Source organism: Pelodiscus sinensis, chromosome 5 (assembly GCF_052426305.1).
Source record: "Pelodiscus sinensis isolate ZL-2025 chromosome 5, ASM5242630v1, whole genome shotgun sequence".
NCBI lineage: Eukaryota > Metazoa > Chordata > Testudines > Trionychidae > Pelodiscus > Pelodiscus sinensis.
In genome coordinates this window covers 128,211,425-128,235,173 of record NC_143056.1, presented here as the reverse complement: position 1 = coordinate 128,235,173, position 23,749 = coordinate 128,211,425, and the positions used below count along the sequence as shown (strand labels likewise).

The following is a 23,749-nucleotide window of genomic DNA, read 5'->3' as shown; positions in this document are numbered from 1 at the left end:
AAGCTGAATGTGGCAGCTATTGAGAAGTTTGTGTCCCTTTGTACCTACCCCCAGTTACTGTTCGCAAATGCTGTTAAAACAGCAGAGTGGTTAACTCCTCCAAACTCAGGGCAGTTGTACAAGTTGCTTTGTCCTCATTGCAATTGGTAAAATTGCATGACTTGTCATTCTAATACAGCATGTTGAATTAGACAAGTTGCCAAGTATTTGCTGTCCTGCCACAGCAAGCTAGTTTAAGCCAATGACAGATTTCAAGAAGCTTTTAGGAAGAAGAGGAGGGAAGCTTTTTCCTTCACTTGCTGGGCTAACGTTCCTACTGTGGATTTGATTTCTTGATGTAAATGGACTCTCTTGCCATTTGCCAGCAATCTCAGTTATCACTAGTATTTAGCCTCAAGAGCTGCTCAGTTTGCATTTCCCTGGAGCCTAATACCACTGAGTACTTGTCCCTGCATCCACCCCTTCATGTTTCTCCTTATACCGTTGAGCATGCTGCAGCTGTTGGGGTTTCACAAGTGACAGCTTTAAAACCGAGGTATGTGCTGCTACTCTTTATCCTGCTTCTTTCTTTTTCCTTTCTCTGGCTAGGTACTGTCTGATGAGTGTTAAGGGCTGCTACACAGATTTCCACGTGGACTTTGGCGGCACCTCCGTATGGTACCACATCCACCGAGGGGGAAAGGTACGAGGGCAGCCCCTGTGAGGACTGCTAACAATGCTTTGTGGGTCTTGAAAAAGCAACCAAGGTAGAGCTAAACTTACACAGCTGTGAGTTTCAGGGGAAGTCTGACCTCCACACTGGGATGGTGTTCTATGGGATTCCATGATGGGAGTGACATTACGATTGGCCTTCTTAAACCAGTAATAGACTAATTGGAGAGCTTTCAAAAAACGCCACTGACTGAAGTTCTTAAATTGCAAACTAGTACCCTTAAAATAAAACGTATCAGAACAGCATACTGAGTCAGACCAAAGGGCCATCTAGCACAGCGGCCTGTCTTCCAGTAGACGCCAATGCCAGGTGCCCCAGAGGGAATGAACAGGGGGGAGTCATGTGATCCATCCCCGGTCACCCATTCCAGCCCTGACAAACAGAAGTTAGGGACACCATCCTTGCTGTCTTGGCTAGTAGTCGTTGATGAACATGAATTTATCTGGTTCTTTTTTGAACCCTGTTCAAGTCCTGGCCTTCATATTCTCTGGCAGATACAGTCCTACCATTGCAGGAGGAGTAATGGTAGTCCGAATTAGGGGCTTTAGTTCGAACTACCTAGCCCGTGCCACTTGTAGCCGCGGGCAGGGAGTCCGAACTACCGGGCATTTAAAAATGGCGGCACCCAGGAACATGCAAATAAAGCCCGGAATATTTTAATCCCGGGCTTCATTTGCAAGTTTGAATGACTACATTAGCCACCCTAGTTCGAACTAGGGTGGCTAGTGTAGACATACCCTTAAAGACTTAGATTTATTTGGGTATAAGCTTTCATCAGTTAGATGCAATTGATGCTGATTTTTACCCATGAAAACTTATGCCCAAACAAATCTGTTAGTATTTGAGGTGCCACAGGATTTCTCACTGTTTGTTTGTTTTCAACCTGCTGCCTATTAATTTCATTTGGTGACCCTCTAGTTATTGTGTTACAGGGAGGAGTAAATAACTTTAACTTATTTACTTTCTCCACCTCAATCACAATTTTATAGAACTTCGTGATATCCTACCTTAGTAGTCCCTTTTCCAAGGTAAAAACTGCCAGTCTTATTTATCTCTGCTTATGGCAACCATTCCATAACCCTAATCATTTTTGTTGCCCTTTTCTGAACTTTTTCCAGTGCCAAGATACTTTTTTGAGAAGAGGCAACCACATCAGCACATAGTGTTCAAGATGCAGGCATACTATGGATTTATACAGAGGCAATGAGACATTTTCTGTCTTTATTATGTATCCCTTTCTTAATGATTCCCAATTTTCTGTTTGCTTTTTTAACTGCCGCTGCTCATTGAGTAGATGTTTTCAGAGAACTATTCACAGTGACTCCCAGATCTGAGTGGTAATGGCTACTTTAGACCCCATGATTTTTTTATGCAGAGTTGGGATAAAAGTTAAGTTTTTCAGGATCAGAGCTCAGGGTGAGTTTGAATATGAAACCCTTGAACTAGTATCCAACCCTGAGCTTCTCAACTTCAGTCATTTCTTAAAACTGAACCCAAACTCTGTTAGATTTCATCAAGACTTGGATATGGATGCAAACTTCTCTGGTTCATCTCTGATAATATCATTAAGTCTCAACTTTTTATAATACACTTCTGATGATTTACAGTTAACTTTGTCGGATGCCTTCAAAAGGCTAATGCCACTGCTTTCTAGACTTCTGTGCAGTTCATATGTTCACTACTATAGCCTTTGTTGATGTTGTATTACAGTAGAACCTCAGTTACAAACATCTAAGCAATAGGGATGTTGAATATTGGTTAATTGAATAGTTGACTAACCTCATGAATTGTTACTGGTTACTCGACCGTTAGTCCCCAGAGGTGGGGCCAGCAGCCAGTGCGCTCCGACCCCACTCCCAAGAAGCCCCCTGCCACTCTGAGCTGCTGCCTCTGTATCAAAGGCAGAAGCGAAGGGTGTCAGGCAAGAGCTGACCCACAACGGGAGCCAGGTTAAAAAACAGCTCCCCTCATGGACCAGCTGCCTGTTGCCCCACACTGCTGCCACTGATACAACAGCCCCTGTCCAGTTTGAGTTTTAAGCTCCCAGTCCCGGTGTGAGCTGGAACTGAGCCAGACTGCTTGCTCGCCTGGCTCCTAATATACTTTAAATGCAGAGCCACAGCGGGGGTAGGTCCCAGACCCAGCGCAACCCAGAACTGAGCCAAGCTGCTGGCCAGCCTCCTAAAAAAATTTACTGGCAGGGGGAAATGTGTAGTCTACAGCATTAACCTATAAGCTTTTGCTTATCCGTTACTCTGCTAGGGAATGGAGGTTGTAACTGTGAACAGAACCTTATGGTGGTTCTTTCAAAAGTTTACAACTCTAGCATTGCCCTAATACTGTTTTGAAACTTTGCTATGCAGAAGAATGCTGCTTTTAGCCGTCTTAATTTCAATGAAACAACCACAATTTCATTACTTTGTCAAAGCTATTTTAAACCTTCCTTTTATTTTTAGTAGTTTACATTTAACACAGGACTGTGCTGTATTTGCTCTTTGGGTTTTGGGGGGATTTCTTTCTCTGCTGCTGCCTGGTTACATACTTCTGGTTCCAAATGAGGTTGGTCAATTTATAACTCCAGTGTTCGTAACTCTGATTCTACTGTACTGTCTTTATTAACAAGAGTGTTACGAGTTGTTGTTGCACTTAAAGGTACAAGGCAACAAAATAAAAAATTATCCAAGCATAATATTGTAGGGATATTATAAATAAACTTAAGTGCATAAAATTTTACATGCATAAACTCTGTTGAAAAATCTGACTCCGGGCTCCACGCGGATGCTTCTGCTGGCCCTAGGCTGCACGTGGTGTCCCAGCTTTGAAATGTACAAGAATCCCCATGGGGGGCTCTTGTGCATTTCAAAGCAGAAGCGCCCGAATAGAGCCTGAGGTCAGCAAGGGACTTGGTGTTTCCATGCGGACTCAGCAGTGCTCCATGTGGCATTTCCACAGAATCCAGAGTCAGCTTAAACCTCCAGTGACTCAGATTCCAGAGCCTTGGTAGGCAGTTTGTTCCAGAGTTTAACTGTATTGACAGGAAATATTTCCTAATGTCAAACCTAAGCTTCCCTTGCTGCCATCAAAACCAATTCTCAGAGATTAATAAAAAAAATGTTTTCGCCCTCTTGTAACAGTTTTATGTTCTTGAAAAGTCTTGTCATATCCCCTCTCTCGTCTCTTTACCAGATGAGGCAGACACAGTTGGTTTTTTTTTTTTAATCTTTCCTCTGTTTTCTAAATCTCTAACAATTTTTGTTGCACTCCTTGGAATTTTCTCCAGTTTATCCATCCTTTCCTAAAATATGGTGCTCAGCACTGGGCAAGCTATTCCAGTTGAAGCCTTACCAACACAGAATAGAATGAAAGAATTACTCCTCACATGTTGCTTACAACATTCCTTCAAGAATTATGATTGCTTTTTTCATTCTGGGATGCATGTTAGCTATCCTGTTTTAATAAAGTACCTTTTTCCCTAGTGTAAACAGCATTAAAAGATTGTAGACATGCTTAATTTCACTCTGAGTTTTAAACCAATGCAAAAACTTTCATTGACAATATTTCAGCTTAAGAGGGTCAGGTCAGGTCTAAGCTATAAAGTTTTGCGGAGGTAGCTATGTCACTTAAGGGTGTGGGGGAGGAGAGAAATCCACCCCTAATTGAAATGACATAATACCAAATAAAGCCCTCGAGTAGACGCAGTTATACTGACAAAGTTCTTTTGCCAGTATAGCTTACTTCATTCAGGGATTTTAGTATAGACTGTGGCCCAAAAAACTACCAAACAAAAACTTTTTTTTTCTTTGCTAGTATAAGCTCTCTTGCCTAGAAGTAGGGTAGGCCTCATTGCCATAGCTGATTTTTGTAAAACATTAATTACGCACAACACTTAATGGAGTTTGACATGTACAAGAAGGGCTAGATCTTCTAACATTCAAGACAGCTGAGGCATCTGTCTGCCACCGAAAGATACACAACGCTTATCTTTGCCTTTGAAAGTCCTCCCAAAGTGTTCAGTTGTAACATGCAACTTGCTCTTTATTATAGGTGCACAAAAATATGAGCCATTGTGGCCCACATTTCTTTTTAAAAAATCAGTTTCTGGAATCCTAAAACTTCAGAAACAATTTTTTGATCAGTTTCAGTTTGAAAAATAACAATCACAAATGTTGAAGACAAAAGGATCTATTCGGTTATAAGGAAGACGAAAATCATGCATATTTAGGAGCTCTGGTTCTAGCTTTAAATATTGTTGTATAACCCCTTCCATCTGCTTACTATAATATATTTTTTTAAATGTTATCAATACTGCAGAGCCAATGCTGCATTTGTAGCAGAATGGTGAAAGCCACTCTATCTCATGCATTAGTATAATCTATACCACCGTAGTATATAATTACCTTACAAAAACAGTAAGTCATGCCATAAACTGCAAGACTTGAGGCTGTGCTCTCTTCTCTTGTGCCTGTTCCCCCATGTGACTGACACAGAACTCTTTAATTTGTCTGGGCTGCTCTAGCTACTTCGGAGGCTTATGTTTGAAGCATCTCTCCAATGGGGTGGTCCTTCAGTTTGGTCCTGAAGGTTGTGAGATTTGTTGCTGTCTTCTGAGAGGGAATGGATGACTACAATTTGCTTACTGTAGTGCTGCACAGAGGCTAGTAAGAGTGTAATCTGTAGGTATTTTCTATAGGAGAGTGGCACTTCAGAAAACATTGCTATACATCCTCCATGTGTTTTGAAGGATGTAGAATTTCCAGTCACATAAGTTCTCCTGGAATGTGATGAATGTCTACGTACCCTGGATGCTTGCAGTGTTCAGCACATAAGTTATGACATGAAGTCTCTTGTTAGTTGTTGACCATCTCTAACGGAATATCTGTTGATGGTTCTGTTAGTATCCTCTGTGCATGGCTTCTCTTGTGGGTGGAAAGAAATGGCTGATTGGTGCTTGAACAAAATAATGGATATGGCATGAATAGGGTTTTGTCTACAGCTCTTGAAGGAACTCTACCCAATGAACTTTGCAGATCTTCTGGCTGATCCCGCCGACGCCCCAGAACCTGGAGCTCTATGAGAATTGGCTGCTGTCAGGGAAACAAGGGGACATCTTTCTAGGAGACAAAGTGTCAGACTGTCAACGAATTGAGCTGAAGCAGGGCTACACGTTTGTCATCCCCTCAGGTATTAGGGACTGTGGGAGGATGCTGGAACTGGGCATTTATCCTTGTCATTGTGAGGAGTATAATCTGCACCAGGGGTTAGGAAGTTTGAGGCAATGGGAAGGACGAATCTCTATGGGATACACTCATCACATTTCAGCCATTGGGAACAGGGCGATTTCTCCCTGAACTTCCTGCATAGCAAGCTTCTTGGAGACGATTAAATGATATACCTCTGTAGCATCTTTCATACAAACTCCCATAATGGATCATAAAGTTAAATGGTACTAAATCTAAGTAACAAAGCAGAAGTCAGTAATTAAGAGGCAGAGGAGAAAGATGTGCTGGGCAGAGAAACTCTTTCAGATGGTAGGGTCTGAAGAGAAGGTCCTTAGTGGGAACTATTGGAGGTGCAAAATAGGAAATAGTCCTGTTAAGAGGAAGGACGGAAGGCTGGGGGAGAGCAGGCATGGTTTTAACTAAACTTCGTGGAAATTCCTAAAATAAGGACAGTTTTGACCTGTGTCCTATAATGTAAGAAGGGGAAGGAGAGGGCACATATTTAGGAAATGAATAACATGACTGCATTGCTTTGTATGTGAGAAGATAGCAGCAGCATCTGGTAGATACTGGAATCAGGAGGGTTGGAAGCATCGAGATGGGAGTTGCAGGAGTGAAGACCAGAGGGTCTTGAAAGCTTGAGGGCTAACTGTGTAGTAGGGACAAGGGTGCAGTGGTGTGGAAAGAGGCTCATAGAACAAGTGTGTGGCAGAAAGGGGTTCATAGTCAAGGATGACTCCAGGGTTAGGAACTGAACATTTGGGAGCTTTAAGCAGATGAGAAGTGGGTTATCACGCCGGTTCATCTGTCCAAGAGAAGCCCTTCTTCCATCTTTGAGACATTCACCTACAGGGAGCAGAGACAAAGCTTCAGATGGACTTTGCCAGGGCAGGCAGAGGGTAAACAGAAAGGTATCCAGCTGAGTATGATCCAAGTAAGTTAGAGAAGGTGAAGATGAGAAAAGATAAAGCAGAAAGACGTATTGATTCTTGTGGAAATCTGTAGCTCTGAACCCTTATCTTCAAAAATATTAATGATTTGAGTCTGGGATGTTTTGATCAGCCAACTGGGCTGTGGTGGCAAATTGAATGGTTTGCTGCAAGTCATAGCTTGTTTGAGAGCATTCTCCAAACTGGTCCAAGGCTGTGGTACCAGGATCCAGGGGTCACTCGTTTTTCCAAATCCCAGGCATGCTTTTGCCTGCCTTCGCTAATAAAAGCACATAAATAACCCTATGCAGCTTCCTGCAGGGGCAAGAATTGGCGAATAGTGTTCTCAGGATTTTTCAACTGTGCTCATAATGCCTAGCATTTCAATCATCTCAGAGGTGTCTTGTTGGAAAGGCAATCTGTCATGGGCAAAGAACACTGGGACCTCTTTGGTGAAGGTAAAGATTATAAATGAGGTAGTGAGAGAGGGGTTTTTGAGAGAACAGAGCTGAGGGGCAGATATAGGGGTGTTAGGGCCAAACACTGCAGAGGTAACTTTCCTATGAGCCTGGATGAGAGGAAGGTAGCAGGAAAGGAAGAAGATGGTATCAGTGGTGTTGGAGGTGGATCTTTCCCTATACCAGGGATGCCTTCCGGCTGGTTGTGGGAAGGCTTTAGTGAGGAGAGGGAGCTGTCCGAGTGAAGAGTGCTAATGGTATGAAAGATTGAGAATTGTATGCTCCTTTGGAAAGGATGGGAGGGAGGGTCAGGAATCAGACCATTGTTTAGAAGGCATTGCCCCCGAGCACATTTGAGCATTCTAGATGTTCTGCTGTAGCAAGCAGTACCAGCCCCATCTCTGCATTTTCTCAAGTCACTGACCTATTTGACTTGAGGTCTATCATTGGCCTGCATGCAAAACAGACAACTGCGAACTTTCATTGGTGCCAGTTGGTTAAAGTCAGTTATCAAAGCCAAGATCACATCCTACCAGAGACTCTGAGGCTAGTGTGATCAGACACACATTAATGTCTAGGTCAGGGGTCCTCAAACTTTGTAATATCGCAACTCCCCTCTAAGTTGCTCATGACCCCCTGGGGGGTCGGGACCCACAGTTTGAGAAACGCGGGACTAGGTAGACACAAGTGTGCTAGGTGCCATGATACAGGCAGGCCTTGCCCCCAAGGAGTTTAGCCTGACTAGCAGGCGAGGAAGAAGTAGAAAAGGGAGAGAAGGTGCTGCTGGAGGTAAAGGAATGAGTGGCAAATGAGAACCTTAGATACACATGAGTGGGGGTGGCTGTGGGATTAGAATCCCCAGGCACATGTGATTAACACCCTTCCAGTGTCTGGGATAAGCCAACTGGATTCAGAGCTGGAGAGGTATTTTGAATTAATATGGAGTGTAAAGATGCTTCATCCATGTATTTGTTAGAAATAGCTAGCCCTATGGTGTCGAACCAGTTCTGAAGCAGTACCCACTGTAGTAGCAAACTAGCCATACTCAACCAGCCCAAATAGCCACATGTGGCTAGCATGTTAGACACCACAGAGCTAGCCTATGAACTCTCCATTTCTTACTCTGATAGGCTGGATCCATGCAGTGTACACTCCCATGGACACTTTGGTTTTTGGAGGCAACTTCCTGCACAGTTTCAACATCCCCATGCAACTGCGCATCTACAGCATTGAAGACCGCACCCGGGTAAGAATCCTCAGGAGGGCCTGAAAGCAACTTCTGAATCGGGGACTCACTCCCCGCACATGGGAAGAAATACAGCCCACCAGGCTTCCAGAAGGACCGGACTCCAGTTTGCTGGGTCTAAGAAAATGGAAGGACTGGCTGGTTTGGGGTTGAGTGTGGATGGATGGGATAAGGGGAGTATTAAATTCTAGGGCTCTGGTTCCAATCCAGCTCCAGGCTGGGGAGAGCCACTGGGTACAGTGAATCCGAGTGAGAATTTCGAAGCCCTTCTTTGTAGGAAAAGGAAGGTTACTGGTCACTGAAGTCGTTCAAATATGGTGCTTCTGCATTTTCATTTCCCTTCCTCTGCTGCTTTGGAGTCTGATGCTAAGTTTTGACAAGGCAGCAGGGATTACTGAGGCTAAAAGCCTCTTGTGACCTTGAGTGAGAGTGATTGGATCAGCAGGCTGATGCCTCTCCACCAGTTAACTGCTGTGAAGTGGATTCAGAACTTGCCTGGGGTAACTCCTGGCATGGAGTTGCTAAAGCAGTAGACAGACTCTTCTTGGCAATAGCCTCACCTTCTCTCAAGTAGCCTTCAGAGCACGTAACTTGCATTAGGTTTTAGCTTGGGTTGAGTCTAAGCACAGTACTCCCAGCTAATGGCTTGTGTAGAGTGCTGACCTTGCAACTGTCTCTGCAATAATGGAGGAGGGTTTGTTGCATGGCATATGCAGCACAGATCCATAACCCCAAACAAGGATGAAATGTAAATGGTCTGGGAGTGAGCTACGTCTGACCTGCCAATGGGCAGCTGCCTGCCGTGAGACAAAATGTCAGGGGGCTGGAACCACTCCCCATACATGCAGTGCCCACCTCTCACAAGAGGCTTGTTCTGGGAGCAAAATAGCTGTGCTTAGAGTGCTGTCAGTGTGCCTTTCTGTTGTAATATCCCTTTACTTAGCTCTGTCTTGCCTCTATCACCCCTCGGCAGGTCCCAAATAAGTTTCGCTACCCCTTCTACTACGAGATGTGTTGGTACGTGCTGGAACGCTATGTTTACTGCATCACCAGCCACTCACACCTGACCAAGGACTTCCAGAAAGAATCACTCAACATGGGTAAGAGCACTTTCTTGCCCCCTGGCTTTTCTTTATCATGCTGAAGGAGTTTTCTCCAATTTCCTCATTGGCAATGCAGCAGGGTGTTGAGATGGGGATTCAGGAGGTTCACTTCCTATCTTTAGCCTTGTTTAAGGGAATCCTGTTCAGTGCAAGGAGTGAAGGCAAACAGAATGGAGGCATGGTTTTATCCATGAGTCAGAAACATCTGTCTGGCTTGGAGCTTTCCCTTACCTTGGGGTGGGTAACCATTTTTGGATTGGAGGCGACTGACTCTCAGAAAAATCAGTTGGGGACCCACAAGTCAGAAGGAGAAAGACAAAACCCTTGCTGACGTGGCCCCCCAATTGAAAAGCAGAAAAGGCACTTGCTCATGCAACTTGGAGCTCCATGCTCAGGATGGATGAAGTCTTTTTTTGTGGGCCATGGGCTAGTAGATTTTGTGGGCCCCTCTCTAGGCTAGTTGGAGTGATGGGTGTGGATCCAGCAGGCCCCTGTGCTAGGGGAGGGAGAATGGCAGGACACAGCCACTTCCTGCCCCCCACCGGGCAGAGCTGGCCATTCAGGGGCTTTAGCGCTGGCTCCCCTCTGCTTCCCCCTGTTGTGAGAGAGGGGGAAGCCCAGAGTCTCACAGGCCAAATTAAAGGAAGCTGGAGGCTGGATCCATCCCCAGGGGCCATAGGTTTCACATCCCTGCCTTATCGCCAAGAAGTCCTAGGTCAACCATCTGCTCGGAAGGGCTGAGAATCTGGCCCAAATGGTCAGCATGCATGTATGCAGTGAAGTGGTATGCAGCCTCTAGTGAATGGGGAGGGAGCGATGCAGTCCCTGGTGCTGTGCTCATGGACAGATTGCAGCTGACTACGGGCCTAGACCCTCATGGGGTGCTGTCGTAAGTTGCTTTTGTCTTTGGTTTTTACATTGAGAGTTGCAAGGGGCATCTTGCAGTGTAGCTAGAGCCAGGAATCCAGTAGAGGGTGAGATGAGACCCTGCTCTCAAGAGATCTAAAAATCATTTCCAGAGTACTTCTCCTTTGTAGCATTTCCAGGGCCTGAACTTCTACCCAGTGTCAAAGTTCTGTGACTCCTCTCCCCCTACCCTCATGCAGATTTGAGTATTTTTCTTTAGAGATCAGTTTTGAGCAGCCTGCTGCTCTCAAACTCCTGCTATTCTGTAGTTTGGCTCGATGTCCACAGCACTGAAGTGTGGTGAAATAATAGAGAGATGTTAATGGGGCAGCTGTAGGAACAGCAGCATCCATAACCCTTCTCCTATCTTAGCCTTAGTGGACAGTAATGTTGCCTCTAATTTTTTTCATCCATGTGCGGAATACATTTTTATATCTGCACCAAGGCACGTGCAAATGTGCATCACCAATAGAAACATACGCTGCTGGCTAAGGGTGTTCTGCTAAACAGCTGGCCAAGCATTTGAATCTCTCCTGGGTGGCCATCCAAGCGCTTTGCTTACAGGGAACATTGGTGGGGAGAGGTGCTTTGCATTTGGCACTCATTGGAAATCAGGCTACTCTTCTGCCCCTCCTTCTAGTTGCCACTCTAGATCGGCCCTGTTCCGTGTCTTGCTCTATCCAGTCACTTGTCATTATTCAAGTGCTTGCTCATATCTGTTCCAAGTTAGGTGTGTGCGCACTGTATGTACGACTGCTGGAAAAGTTGGGGGTTTTTTTTGCACTAGTAGCTACCTGCTGGGTTGGCTGTGGAGCCCCCTGGAGTGGCACCATTGTGATACCCTATATATGATCCTGCCGATCCAACCACCTCTCAGTTCCTTCTTACCACCAGTGATGGCTGTTGAAACTGTGGCTAGTGCTTCCAGCTCTTTATTTACACACACACAAAAGTTTGATTAGTAGTTGTAGAGTTAAAGTTAGCAGCAGGAGGGGAAGGGGTGTCCCCCTTCCCACCCATGTTCCTCTTGGGGCCTGAGGCATGCCAAAGTCCCAGGGCTTCAGACCCCGCATAAGTCTATGCCAACAAACAACCCCCACGATTCATGTCTCCAGTACCTGGAGTGAGCCCACCAGGCTGACCAGTGTGAGATCTGCAAGGCCTTCAAACCATGCACCAGAAAGAAGCGTGACTTTCATCTGAAGCAGCTACTTATGGAATCCACTCTTTGACCTCAGACACAGGAACCAGCACAGAGTGCGCCCGTTTGGTACCAGGGCAGATGACGAAGAAGGACCTGTCTTGACACCAGTGCTCCCCAACGGCTTCTGCCCAGCACTGTTCTTGCTCCCCAGCATGGTATTCTAAGACAGCCAAGTCCTCGGCATCAGTGCAACCGGCACCACCTGCTTCCTCTGCACCTTCCATGTCGACGGGCCCTGACGTTCTTTGGGCCCGAGGTGCTGAACTGCCAAATTCCTCCTGCACACCAAGCCCAATCCTCTTGGACTCTGAGGGGCGAACCATTGGTGATGGGTCCATTCTCTATGCCGGACACCATTGAGGGCCTCATTGAGATTATGCAGTGCCCCCTCAGGATAAGGTCTCCACTCCCCTCCCTCCTGCAGTCTTCATGGGGGAAGCCGGCCATGATGGGCCCAACCAGTTCCGGCTCTGGTGTCTTCCCTGCTTGGAGTCCCAGCATGGTCTGACTCGGAGCATCAGTCGCACTTGTAGCACTGCTCTTGCAGCCAGTCCCCCTCTGAGCCACTCGCAGGCATCCGTAGCAAGCTGACTTTGGTCGTTTTCGGGGTCATCGCAGCGCTCCAACCGTCCTCATGTTCAGCACTGAGGGATCTCGCAGTCCTGCCGCCACTCAAGTTCTACCTCAACTGGATCATCAGCGCTCTCCTCAGTCTCAGCACCGTTCTTCAGAGTAGACCTTCATCTCGGCACCATTCCACAGCGCATGCAACTGCTCTTTGACACCGGCCTTTGACACACTATCTTTGGTGCCAGTCCTGCTCTCCACGCTGGTCTCCATCTCAGTCTGTCACAGTCCACTGTCCAGTCGCAACCAGCACCAGTGATTGTACTGCCATTGGCTGTCTCCACGCCACCCAGCACGGTCTATCCAGACAGACTTGGCTCCACTGTGGGCTTTTCATTCAGGCTCACCCTCCTGGAGGGAAGCTTCTGTGGCTTTGAACTGCTCTACACCCACAGAACCCCACCATCAAAGGACACGGGAGCACTGTAGTGGTTGCCTCAGTAGCAGTTTTGGATTCCCTTGGGTGTCCCACCAATTCCTCGGCACATTGCCCACCGCCTCCGGTCCCTTCCCAGTCCAAGGTACCCACCGCTACAGCCATCTGCCCCCCTGCATTAGGCTGGCCAGGCACCCCTCCTCACCTACAAGACTGGTCAGAGGACACACAAGATGCCAGGTCTTCCCCTCTCCCCCACCCCATTTTCCCCTGGTGGCTTCCTTGAGTTCCTCCCCCAATCAGGCAGTGACAGGTTCTTCCATCACGGGTCCCTCACCTGTGGACTATAGGGCCCTGCAGTATCTCTGCAAGTTAGCCCTCAGCTTCAGTCTCCAGGTGGAGGACGTGATGGATTAGGATGATCCTATGATCAATATCCTGGTTCCCAATCAATAAGACTATACTGGCGTCAGCCAGAACTGCCTGGAAAGCCTCCGTTTCCACTCCCCCGATGGCCAAAGGGGTGGAAAGAAAATACTTTCCCCCGTCAAGGGATTTGAATACCTCTTCACCCACCCACTGCCATGCTCCCAAGTTGTGGAGGTAGTGAATGAGCATCAGGATCATCAGGCCTTGGCACCCAAATCTAAGGACACCAAGCACCTTGACTTGTTTGGCTGCAAGATCTACTCCACGGGGGGTTTAATACGCCAGACAGCAAAACAGTTAGCTGTCTTGAGTCGATATCCTTACAGCTCGTGGGCTTCTCTCCTTAAATGTAAGGATTCGCTGCCCCAGGGATCGATGGATGAGCGCGGTGCTCTTGCTCAAGTGGTAAATCTGTATTCCAAACTTGCCTCCAAGCTCCCCTGAATGCTGGGGATGTGGCAGCACATGGCTTTGCCTCTAGGGATGTTAAAATGTGTGTTGTTTTGGTAAATGTGTAACTACTGAAATTTTCAGTGGTTACACACTTACACACGAGGGGCAGCTGGTTCTGTGTGCACCAGTATGCAGCTTAAAAGCCATCTTCCCACACACATCAGCTCCCCCTCCCCCACGCAGCTCTCTCTGATAGAGAGACAGCAGTGAGGGGGAAGGAGGAGGCTGTGTGTATTGTGAGGGTTAACCCATCAGCCCAGGCTCATCAGTTAACAGTATATACGCTCACATCCCTACTTGCCTATGGTAACACTATATGGCAGGTCACCTGGCTGCATCTGTTTTGACTTCTTCCCAAGGTCCCAGCAAATGATCCAGGACTCTCCCTTTGATAGAGTTGGCCTTTTTTCAGTATATTCAAACTCCTGCAGACTGCAGGAAGACTGTTGAAGTCCTTGGGCATGCAGATCCCCGCTGTGCAACACAAGCCCTTCAAGCCTCAGTCCCTGCAGAAGTCTTTCCTCTCCTGTGCTACACTGCCATCGGTGCCTCTCACCACAAACTGTCCAGGCCCCAGACTGGTAACAGCCAAAGCCAGATAAAGTCCTCCTTGGGGTCTAAACATCCTTTTTGAAGATGTGCCCGATGCCTCCAGATCCTTCCCTGTCCTTCCAAAACTCTGTATCCCATTATCACCATGCTTGGGCTTCCATCCCTTTGGACCTCTGGATCCTTCGGACAGTGAAAACAGGCTACTCTATCCTGTTCCACTCCCTTCCAGCCTCCCATCCCTCCTCCCCACTGCCTCTCACAAGAAACTTCTTCAGGAGGTTTGTTCACTCCTAGAACTGAGCACGTTGAGGCGGTTCCTTCAGGATTACAGAGGTAGGGGCTTCTACTCGCACTATTTCCTTATCCCAAAGGTGAAGGGGGTGCCTCTGCCCAAGCCTCAACTTCCAGGGGCTCAACAAACTCATGATCAGCCATCAGTTTCAAATGGACACCCTGGGCTCCATCATTCCTTCCTTGAATCCAGGGGATTGGAACACTGCCCTCGCTGCTTGCGATCAAACCTTCCCCCACAGTCTCTCCAGTTCCTGGTGGGCCAGTCGCACTTACAGCTCAAGACTCTCCCCTTTTTGCTTTCTGTGGTGCCCAGAGTGTTTACCAGATGTATGACAGTGGTGCTGCCTTCCCCAGATATTGTGGGGTCCAGGTTTTCCCTTACCTTGATGACTAGCTTCTGAGGGGCCAGTCTTATCAATAGGTTGAGGCACGTGTCACCTTTGCCAAGGCCACTCTCAACAGGTTGGGCCTGCTACGTAGCCCTGGAAAGTCGAGTTTCGTTCCCATGCAAAGAATCTAATTGATGAGGCTATGCACAATGCCACCAGGGCCGGGCATTCTTATCAGACCATCAATTCCTGGTGTCAACCAAGCTCCTGAAGTGTGTCTGACTTTTTGGTCACCACGGCCCATACATGCCTCGAGCGCCTAGGTCACATGGTGGCATGTATGTAGTTCCATTCACCCGGATCCACCTATAGCTGCTCCAGTCTTGGCTGGCATCCATATACTGTCCGGGACAGGACAGCAAGGACGCTATTCAGGGTGCCCCGTCACGTTGCTCATGCCCTACATTGGTGGCTAGACCCTTGATCAGTGCTGGCTAGTGTTCCCTTTCACAGCCCCTCCATGTCTCTGATCACAGATGCAGCTGCTTTGGCGTGGGGGGGGCTCACCTTGGGGATCTTGCCATTCAAGCAATGTGGTCAGCGGAGGAGCTGTCGCCCTCCACATCGGTGTTACGTGAGCTTCAAGCAGCCCGCTTCATGTGTCTTGCCTTGCTTCCTCATTTTCAGGGACACTGTGTGGTGGTCAGGATGGTCATGTATTATATCAACAAAATGGTGGCTTGGTTAGCAGTCGTCCCCCCGTCCTCCTCTTTGTACCAATGCCCTTCATCTGTGAGACTTGTGTATAATCCACTCTAGTCACTTGGCGATGTAGTGCCTCCCAAAGGTCCAAAATCAGCTGGCGGATTGCCTCCGCTGCCGTTCTCACTCACTCAGTGGTTGGTCCAACCTGATGTCCTCCACACAGTTTTCTGGAAGCGAGGGTTTCCCCAGATAGATGACCTCACAATGCCTGCAGTTCTGCTTGTTCTGGGGCCTCAGTTCAGGGTCTCTAGCAGAAGCATTCCTGATTCTATGGCAGAGCGGCTTTACCCCCATTTTTGCTGGTCCTCAAGATCCGCAGAGACGGAGCGAAATCATCCTATTTTCTGCAGCCTTGGATCGTCAGCACTGGTACCCCACCCTTCTGAACTGTTGGAACCACCATCCAGTCCCACTGCGCCTGGACCTCATCACACAGTACCACGATTGCTTGTGCCACCCAGACCTGCACGCTCTCCATCTCATGGCAAGGTGGCTCTGTGGCTGGTACGCTCTGAGCTGGTCCTTCTCATGTGTAGAAAACTTCCTCTGCTCACAACTAGCTAAGTGGCAGCGATTCTCCTGTTGGCCTCTCCAGCGTAACCTAGTGTCCTTGTCCACCTCTATCTCCCAGTTACTGGAGTCCTAGGTATCTCTGAAACACCAGGGCCTGGCTACTTCCACACCGGAAGTACACCTGGCAGCTATCTCAGCTTTCCACCCGGGATACGCTGGCCACTCTGTTTTCATGAGCCCCCTGGTCAGACACTTCCTTAAAGTGTATGGATAGGCTCCACCCACCCATCTGGTGCTTAGTCCCTGCTCAAGATCTCAACCTGGTCCTCTTGGTGTTCATGGGTTTCCCCCCCCCTCCTCTCCCAACCCCTTAGCAACATGTTTACTTTACCTTTCATGGAAGGTGGCTTTTCTGGTCACCATCACCTCTACCAGATGGGTGTTGGAACTCTGTGCCCTCATGTCGGAACCTCCATACACTGTCTTCCATAAAGAAAAGGTCCAGCTTTGCCCACAGCTTTCATCCCGAAGGTGGTCTCTGCCTTCTACACAGGTCAGGACATTTTAGGGTAGGAAATGGGAAGGAAATCTCACCAGAGTTCATGGGATCAGAAACTGCACACTCAGTGTCAGGCAGGCTCTTGCCTTCTCTGTTGACAGAAATAAGCCCTTTCGTAAATCCTTGCAACTGTTCATGGCAGACCGAATGATGGGACTGCCAGTCTCATCACAATGCATCACCTCCTGGATTATGGTGTGTATCTGCATGTGCTATGACCTCGCTAAGGTTTCCCCACCACCTTTCATGGCACATTCTATGTAGGCGCAGGCCTCCTTGATGGCTTTTCTGGCCCATGATCCTCTTCAGGAAAGCTGTAGAGCTGCAACGTGGTCCTCAGTTCATACCTGTGTGTCACTACACCATCATTCAACAGTCCAGATATGATGTGGCTTTTGATGCTACAGTACTTGAGTCAGCTACACATTGACTCCAACCCTTCCTCCTGGGTAAGGCTTGTGAATCACCTAACTGGGAATAGATATGAACAAGCACTCGAAGAAAAAATTGTTGCGCGCTTTTGTAACTGTTCTTCGAAATGTGTTGCTCATATCTATTCCATAGCCACCTTCCTTTCCAATGTCGGAGTAACAAGAAGGAACTGAGGGGTGGTTGGGTTAGCAAGGTCATATATAGTGCACCGCACCAGTGCCACTGCAGGGGCTCCACTGCAGACCTACAGATAGCACCTAGGGTAAAAACTTTCCAGCAGTTGTGCATGTGCACACCTAACTTGGTATAGATATGAGCAACACATCTCAAAGAACAGCAGTTACAAAGGTGAGCAGCTGTCTTTTCCTTGCTTTTCATGCCATTCTCTCTGGTGGTTGAGGAAGATTGCTTCCTGTCTCCTTGAGATGATTAGCCTGAAAACACTCAATCTCCTGTAAGTGGTCTGCTTGGCAGGCCTGCAATTTTGCTCCTCTCACCTGCTCTCTACTCTTTCCCTCCACCTCCTGGCAGATATGGAGTTGAGCTGCTCAGAGCCAGGGAATGAGGATGAAGAGGACGATGCAGCAGGGAGGGAGCCTAGACGCCCAGTCACCAGACGCTCAATCCTCACAAGCCCTGTGGCCAATGGTGCCAACCTAGATTATGATGAACTAAGCAGAGGCTGCAGGACCCTGCCAGGCCTCAAGAGAACCCTGTCCATGGACTCCTCTGACTCCAGCCGAGGATCGCACAACGGTCAGGCCTGGGACCCCAATGGCAGCAGTCCTTGCAAGTACAGGAAGGTGCATCTAACCCAGTTTGAACTGGAAGGACTACGCTGCCTAGTGGACAAGTTGGAGTCGCTGCCTCTGCACAAGAAATGCGTCCCTACAGGTATAGAGGATGAGGACGCCCTCATTGCTGATGTTAAGGTATGTAGGAGCTCTTCCGCTGAGTCCCATATCCCACTGCCTGCCAGTGTCCATACACAAAGGCCAGGAGGGCCCTGGCTTGCTGGGGATAGGCCAAGAGAGGCTCAGGGAGGGAATTACCCCTGCAGCTTATGCCTGCCTTATCTTATACCTGAAACCATGAAGTCTTACCATGTGATCTAAGCTGGCCCATAGTTATAAATGGTTGTAAAACTACCTTCTATCACTGAGTCCACTCGGTCTTGGTGACATTCTGTGAGAGGTGCCCCCAAAGTGTGCTGTAAGCTCCAAGGGGTCCCTTAGTATGTTTAGCACTATCTTCTAAATTGGTGCCTCCTATTTCCAATGGAGACTGATGGTCTTTACTCATATTTCAGAGATAAAATATAGTTATTCAACCTACCAAATACTTAGAGGAGCTTTGGGCCCAAAGGGGAAAACAGAACTCAACTTAATTTGGATTTTTTTAGGGTTGTAGAGATGCTAGTGTAACAGTTTCTACCAAGGCATTTTTTCTGGTGCCGTCATAGACGTGAGCTTCTGAAAAATCATCTTAGGGCCCATTTGGTCCATCTTCAGGTGCCACTACAAGAATGTCCACAGTACAAGCCTTAATCCTCCAGTAGTCAGCACAATCTCTTCCTTTTCTTGTTGCCCATTACATATTGATTGGGTTGTATTTTCGTTTAGTTGTTTGCCCAGCATATATAATATCTGGCAGGTTTTTCTAGGTGGATTATAAGTGTGTTTCTCCTTTTCACCCTATTTCCCACCATGCTTTGCAAGAGGCAGGCCTACAAAGATGGCTACCATGAAAGTCAGGTCTCTAACCTTTGCATTACTGAAGGAAGAAGGGAATTCCAGCCAACCCTATTCCTAAAAAGCCTTGAACCTTAAAATCAGGATTAACAAAATGGGTTTCTATCCCATCCTTCCTCACTGATTCCTTGTTGTATCATCTGTCCTTTTGAAGCTGACAAACTTAGCCATAACACTCTACAGGTAGTACTGCCAGCCTTCTAAGTGCCCCTTGCCCATGCTTCTGTCATCCGCTCAAGTAGACCAGATCCCCATCCCATTCCTTCTGTACAAAATGCAGAAAAACCTTCCTTCCAGTTTGGGGAGGTGAGCACTTAACGGCTGGTGTCTTTGCTGGGGCTGAGTTAAGGCTGTGGTTTATGACAGTTACACTAGTGGAGAGGTCTGTCTGCGTAGGTGAACTGTGCTGTTGGATGGTTTCACTTTTTTGTTCTTTTTCTTTTGTGGCTTTGTCGTGTATGTTACATGTGTCTTTGTAAGATACACAATGTAGTCTTGTATAACCTAAGAATTGTGATACACTTTGCTATCAGCACTCTTGATCCAAGCAAAGGATATTGTTGAGTATCTTTACTATCTGGTTTGGGGAACTGCCTTAGAAGACCTCCCAGACTGACTTTCAGAAAGTGCCTGGTATGCTCTGTAATTCACAAGACAGGACAGCGAAGTGGTACAATCAGTGGTTGCTCCAGAAGGGGTATAGGAACTTCTTGGATATTTACCTAGGATTGGTAATCCACAAAACAACCTAGTTGATCGTGCCTTGAGGGTGAACAGACAGGACAGCAGGTGGAAAGGAGTGCAGACTGGCCAGAGCGTGCATTAGGGCTTCTGATCCAGTTGGGCATTTTTATAGAGATTCTACCTCATGTGAAAGAACCTGTTAGAAGTTAGCAAACCAACCGTCTATATTTTCAAGACATTTTCTCCACAGCCATGAGGGCTAGACATTTCTTCGAATGAAAGCTTAGGCTCTGGAGCATATACTTGTCATCAAAAATGTTAGTCACACCTCATGGTGGAGCAAGAAACAGCTTGAATGAGTATTATCAAATCAAAATAACTGACTAATAAATTTTAAAGCTAGCTTTCCTTTGAGGTACTAACATCCATGAGAGAGTCCTCTTGTAATCTCAAATGAGTATTATTACTTAAAGGGACTGTTTTTAACAAATGTTGATTAAATCTCTTGATCAGTTCAGTAACCGAAAATCCTCAATGTTGAGTCTTCTCTATCAGATTATATGCTGAGGACATAGGCAAGATCTGCTCCATTCCTTATGGAAACAGTGGTGTTGTGCAGGATGTGGAAAAACTGAACCAAGCCTTAACTTTGGAGCTGCTGTTTGATGTCTCTCTAGTTCAGTATGTGGCATAAAGGAGGAATCCAACTTAGATATTGTATCTAGTTTGCAAATATCTCTGCAGATTTTTCCTTCTCTCTAGTACCGGTACTATGGGCCTTGTCTGTTGGGTTATTTCAATAACTCCCATAGTCAGCATGGTTTGTATTTCTTCCTGCAGAACTGCAGTCATCTCTTCAGAAATAGTGATGCCATTGCTGTGTCTGAGTGGAGTCCTTCAGTGGTGATATATTGTACCTATATTGTTCCCTGTGAGGTGTGACTCAAATATGATTCTTCCTGTTGTAACCCTAGCCTCTTCTCCTCTCTCCACCCTTTCCCCATTGTGCCACTCCCAGAGTATTAAGATATGTTCCCAGGGCCAGGTAGGCAGGCAGAGCTTCAGAGTCTCAATGCGTGGATGAGACAATGGTGTAGGGAAGAGGGGTTTAGATTTATTGGGAACTGGGGACACTTTTGGGAGAGGGGGAGCCTATACAGGAAGGATGGGCTCCATCTAAACCAGGGTGGAACCAGACTGCTGGCACTAAACATTAAAAAGGCTGTAGAGCAGTTTTTAAACTAAGAGATGGGGGGGAAAGCCGATTGGTGCGGAGAAGCACACAAATCGGATGGAGACTTCTCTTACAAGAGAATCCATTGATAGATTCTCTAAGCTGTAGTCAGAAAGAGAGGAGGGGAGAGGACAAACCATGGGCCAGAGCAGACAAACAACTGCATATAAAGGAATCCAATGCATCAGGGAAGGGCAGACAAAGAAGCAGTGGCAAATTTTTAAAGTGCTTCTACACAAATGCTAGGAGTCTGACTAATAAGATGGGTGAACTAGAGTACCTCGTATTAAAGGAGGAGATTGACATAATAGGCATCACTGAAACCTGGTGGAACGAGGAAAATCTGTGGGACACAATCATACCAGGATATAAAATATATCATCGGAAGGATAGAGCAGGCCAGGCCATGTGGGTGGCGGAGTGGCACTGTATGTGAAAGATAATGTAGAATCAAACGAAATAAAAATATTAAATGAATCAACATGTTCAATAGAATCGCTATGGATAGTAATTCCATGCTCCAATAATAAGAATTTAGCAGTAGGGATATATTATTGACCACCTGACCAGGACAGTGACACTGATATTGAAATGCTGAGGGAGATTAGAGAGGCTACCAAAATAGAGAACTCTATAATAATGGGGGATTTTAATTATCCCCATATTGACTGGGTACATGTCACCTCAGGAAGAGAAGCAGAGATGAAATTTCTCAATGGCTTAAATGACTGCTTCTTGGAGCAGCTGGTACAGGAACCCACAAGGGGAGAGGCAATTCTCGATTTACTCCTGAGTGGAGTGGAGGATCAGGTCCAGGAGATAACTATTACAGGACCGCTTGGGAATAGTGACCATAATATAATAACATTTAACATTCCTGGGATGGGAAAAACACCTCGGCAGTCCAGCACTCTGGCATTTAATTTCAAAAAGGGGAATTACAAAAATAAGGAGGTTAAACAGAAATTAAAAGGCACAGTGACTAGAGCCAAATCCCTGCAAGCTACATGGAAACTTCTTGAAGACACCATAATAGAGGCCCAACTTAAATGTATACCCCAAATTAAAAAACATAGTAAGAGACCTAAAAGAGTCATTGTGGCTTAACCACCATGTAAAAGAAGCAGTGAGGGACAAAAAGGCATCTTTCAAGAAGTGGAAGTCCAATCCTAGTGAGATAAATAGAAAGGAACATAAACACTGTCAAATCAAGTGTAAAAATGTAATAAGAAAAGCAAAAAAAAGATTTTGAGGAACAGTTAGCCAAGAACTCAAAAAGAAATAGCAAAATGTTTAAGTACATTAGAAGCAGGAAGCCTGCTAAAAAAAACAGTGTGTCCCCTAGACGATCGAGATATAAAAGGAGCAATCAAGGACGATAGTCATTGCAGAGAAACTAAATGATTTCTTTGATTCAGTCTTCACGGCTGAGGATGTTAGGGAGATTCCCAAATCTGCACCATCCTTTGTGGGTGGTGAATCTGAGGAGCTGTCCCGGATTGAAGTGTCATTAGAGGAGGTTTTGGAACAAATAGAAGAACTTAATGTTAACAAATCACTGGGACCAGATGGCATTCATCCAAGGGTTCTAAAAGAACTCAAATGGGAAATTATCTGTGGTTTGTAATCTATCCCTTAAATCGGCTTCCATACCTAATGACTGGAAGGTAGCTAACATGACACCAGTATTTAAAAAGGGCTGTAGAGGTGATCCTGGCAATTACAGACCGGTAAGTCTAGCTTCAGTACCGGGCAAATTAGTCGAAACAATAGTAAAGAATAAAATTGTGAGGCACGTAGAAGAACATAATTTGTTGGACAAAAGTCAACATGGTTTCTATAAAGGGAAATCCTGTTTTACTAATCTATTAGAGTTCTTTGAAGGGGTTAACAAACATGCAGATAAGGGGGATCCAGTAGATATAGTATACTTCGATTTTCAGAAAGCCTTTGACGAGGTCCCTCACCAAAGTCTCTTGTGTAAATTACATTGTCATAGGATAAGAGGGAAGGTCCTTTCATAGATTGAGAACTGGTTAAAAGACAGGAAACAAAGGGTAGGAATAAATGGTAAATTTTCAAAATGGAGAGGGGTAACTAGTGGTGTACCCCAAGGGTCAGTCCTGGGACCAATCCTGTTCAACTTATTCATAAATGATCTGGAGAAAGGGGTAAGCAGTGAGGTGGTAAAGTTTTCAGATGATACTAAACTGTTTAAGATAGTCAAGACAGAAGTAAAATGCAGGACAATGTAGCACTTTAAAGACTAACAAGATGGTTTATTAGATGATGAGCTTTCGTGGGTCTGGCCCACGAAAGCTCATCATCTAATAAACCATCTTGTTAGTTTTTAAAGTGCTACATAGTCTGGGGTAGCTGAAGCAAAATGCAGGACAAACACGGCTACATTTCTATCACTATTCCATAAGACAGAAGTAGACTGTGAAGAACTTCAAAAAGATCTCACCAAATTGAGTAAGTGGGTAACAAAATGGCAAATGAAATTTAATGTGGATAAGTGTAAAGTAATGCACATTAGGGGGAAAAAAAACCCCAACTATACATATAGTATTATGGGGGCTAATTTGACTACGACAAATCAGGAAAGAGATCTTGGAATTATCGTGGATAGTTCTCTGAAAATTTCTACATGGTGTGCAGTGGCAATCAAAAAGGCAAATAGGATGCTAGGAATTATTAAGAAAGGGATAGAAAAGAAGACACAGAATATCTTACTGCCCCTGTATAAAACTATGGTATGCCCACATCTTGAATACTGTGTACAGATGAAAGAAGAGTTATTAGTTCCCATAACAGAAGAACTATTGGACACCCAATGAAGTTAATGGGTAGCAGGTTTAAAACTAATAAAAGAAAGTTCTTCACACAGCGTGTAGTCAACCTGTGGAACTCCTTGCCTGAGGAGGCTGTGAAGGCTAGGACTATAACCGAGTTTAAAGAGAAGCTAGATAAT

At 46.1% G+C, this 23,749-nt stretch overlaps 1 protein-coding gene across 4 annotated transcripts in view; it reads left to right on the top strand.

Annotated features, from left to right (window-relative positions):
* The window catches only part of KDM2A (lysine demethylase 2A), an 81,780-nt gene that overhangs the window by 37,490 nt on the left and 20,541 nt on the right, over positions 1-23,749 (top strand). For all 4 annotated transcript variants that reach the window (XM_075928565.2, XM_075928561.2, XM_075928560.2 and 1 more), the window contains exons 9-13: positions 589-682; positions 5,740-5,893; positions 8,449-8,564; positions 9,538-9,664; positions 17,638-18,038. In XM_075928565.2, coding sequence (XP_075784680.1) covers positions 589-682; positions 5,740-5,893; positions 8,449-8,564; positions 9,538-9,664; positions 17,638-18,038 — 892 coding nt within the window. The remainder of the gene's footprint in view (positions 1-588; positions 683-5,739; positions 5,894-8,448; positions 8,565-9,537; positions 9,665-17,637; positions 18,039-23,749) is intronic.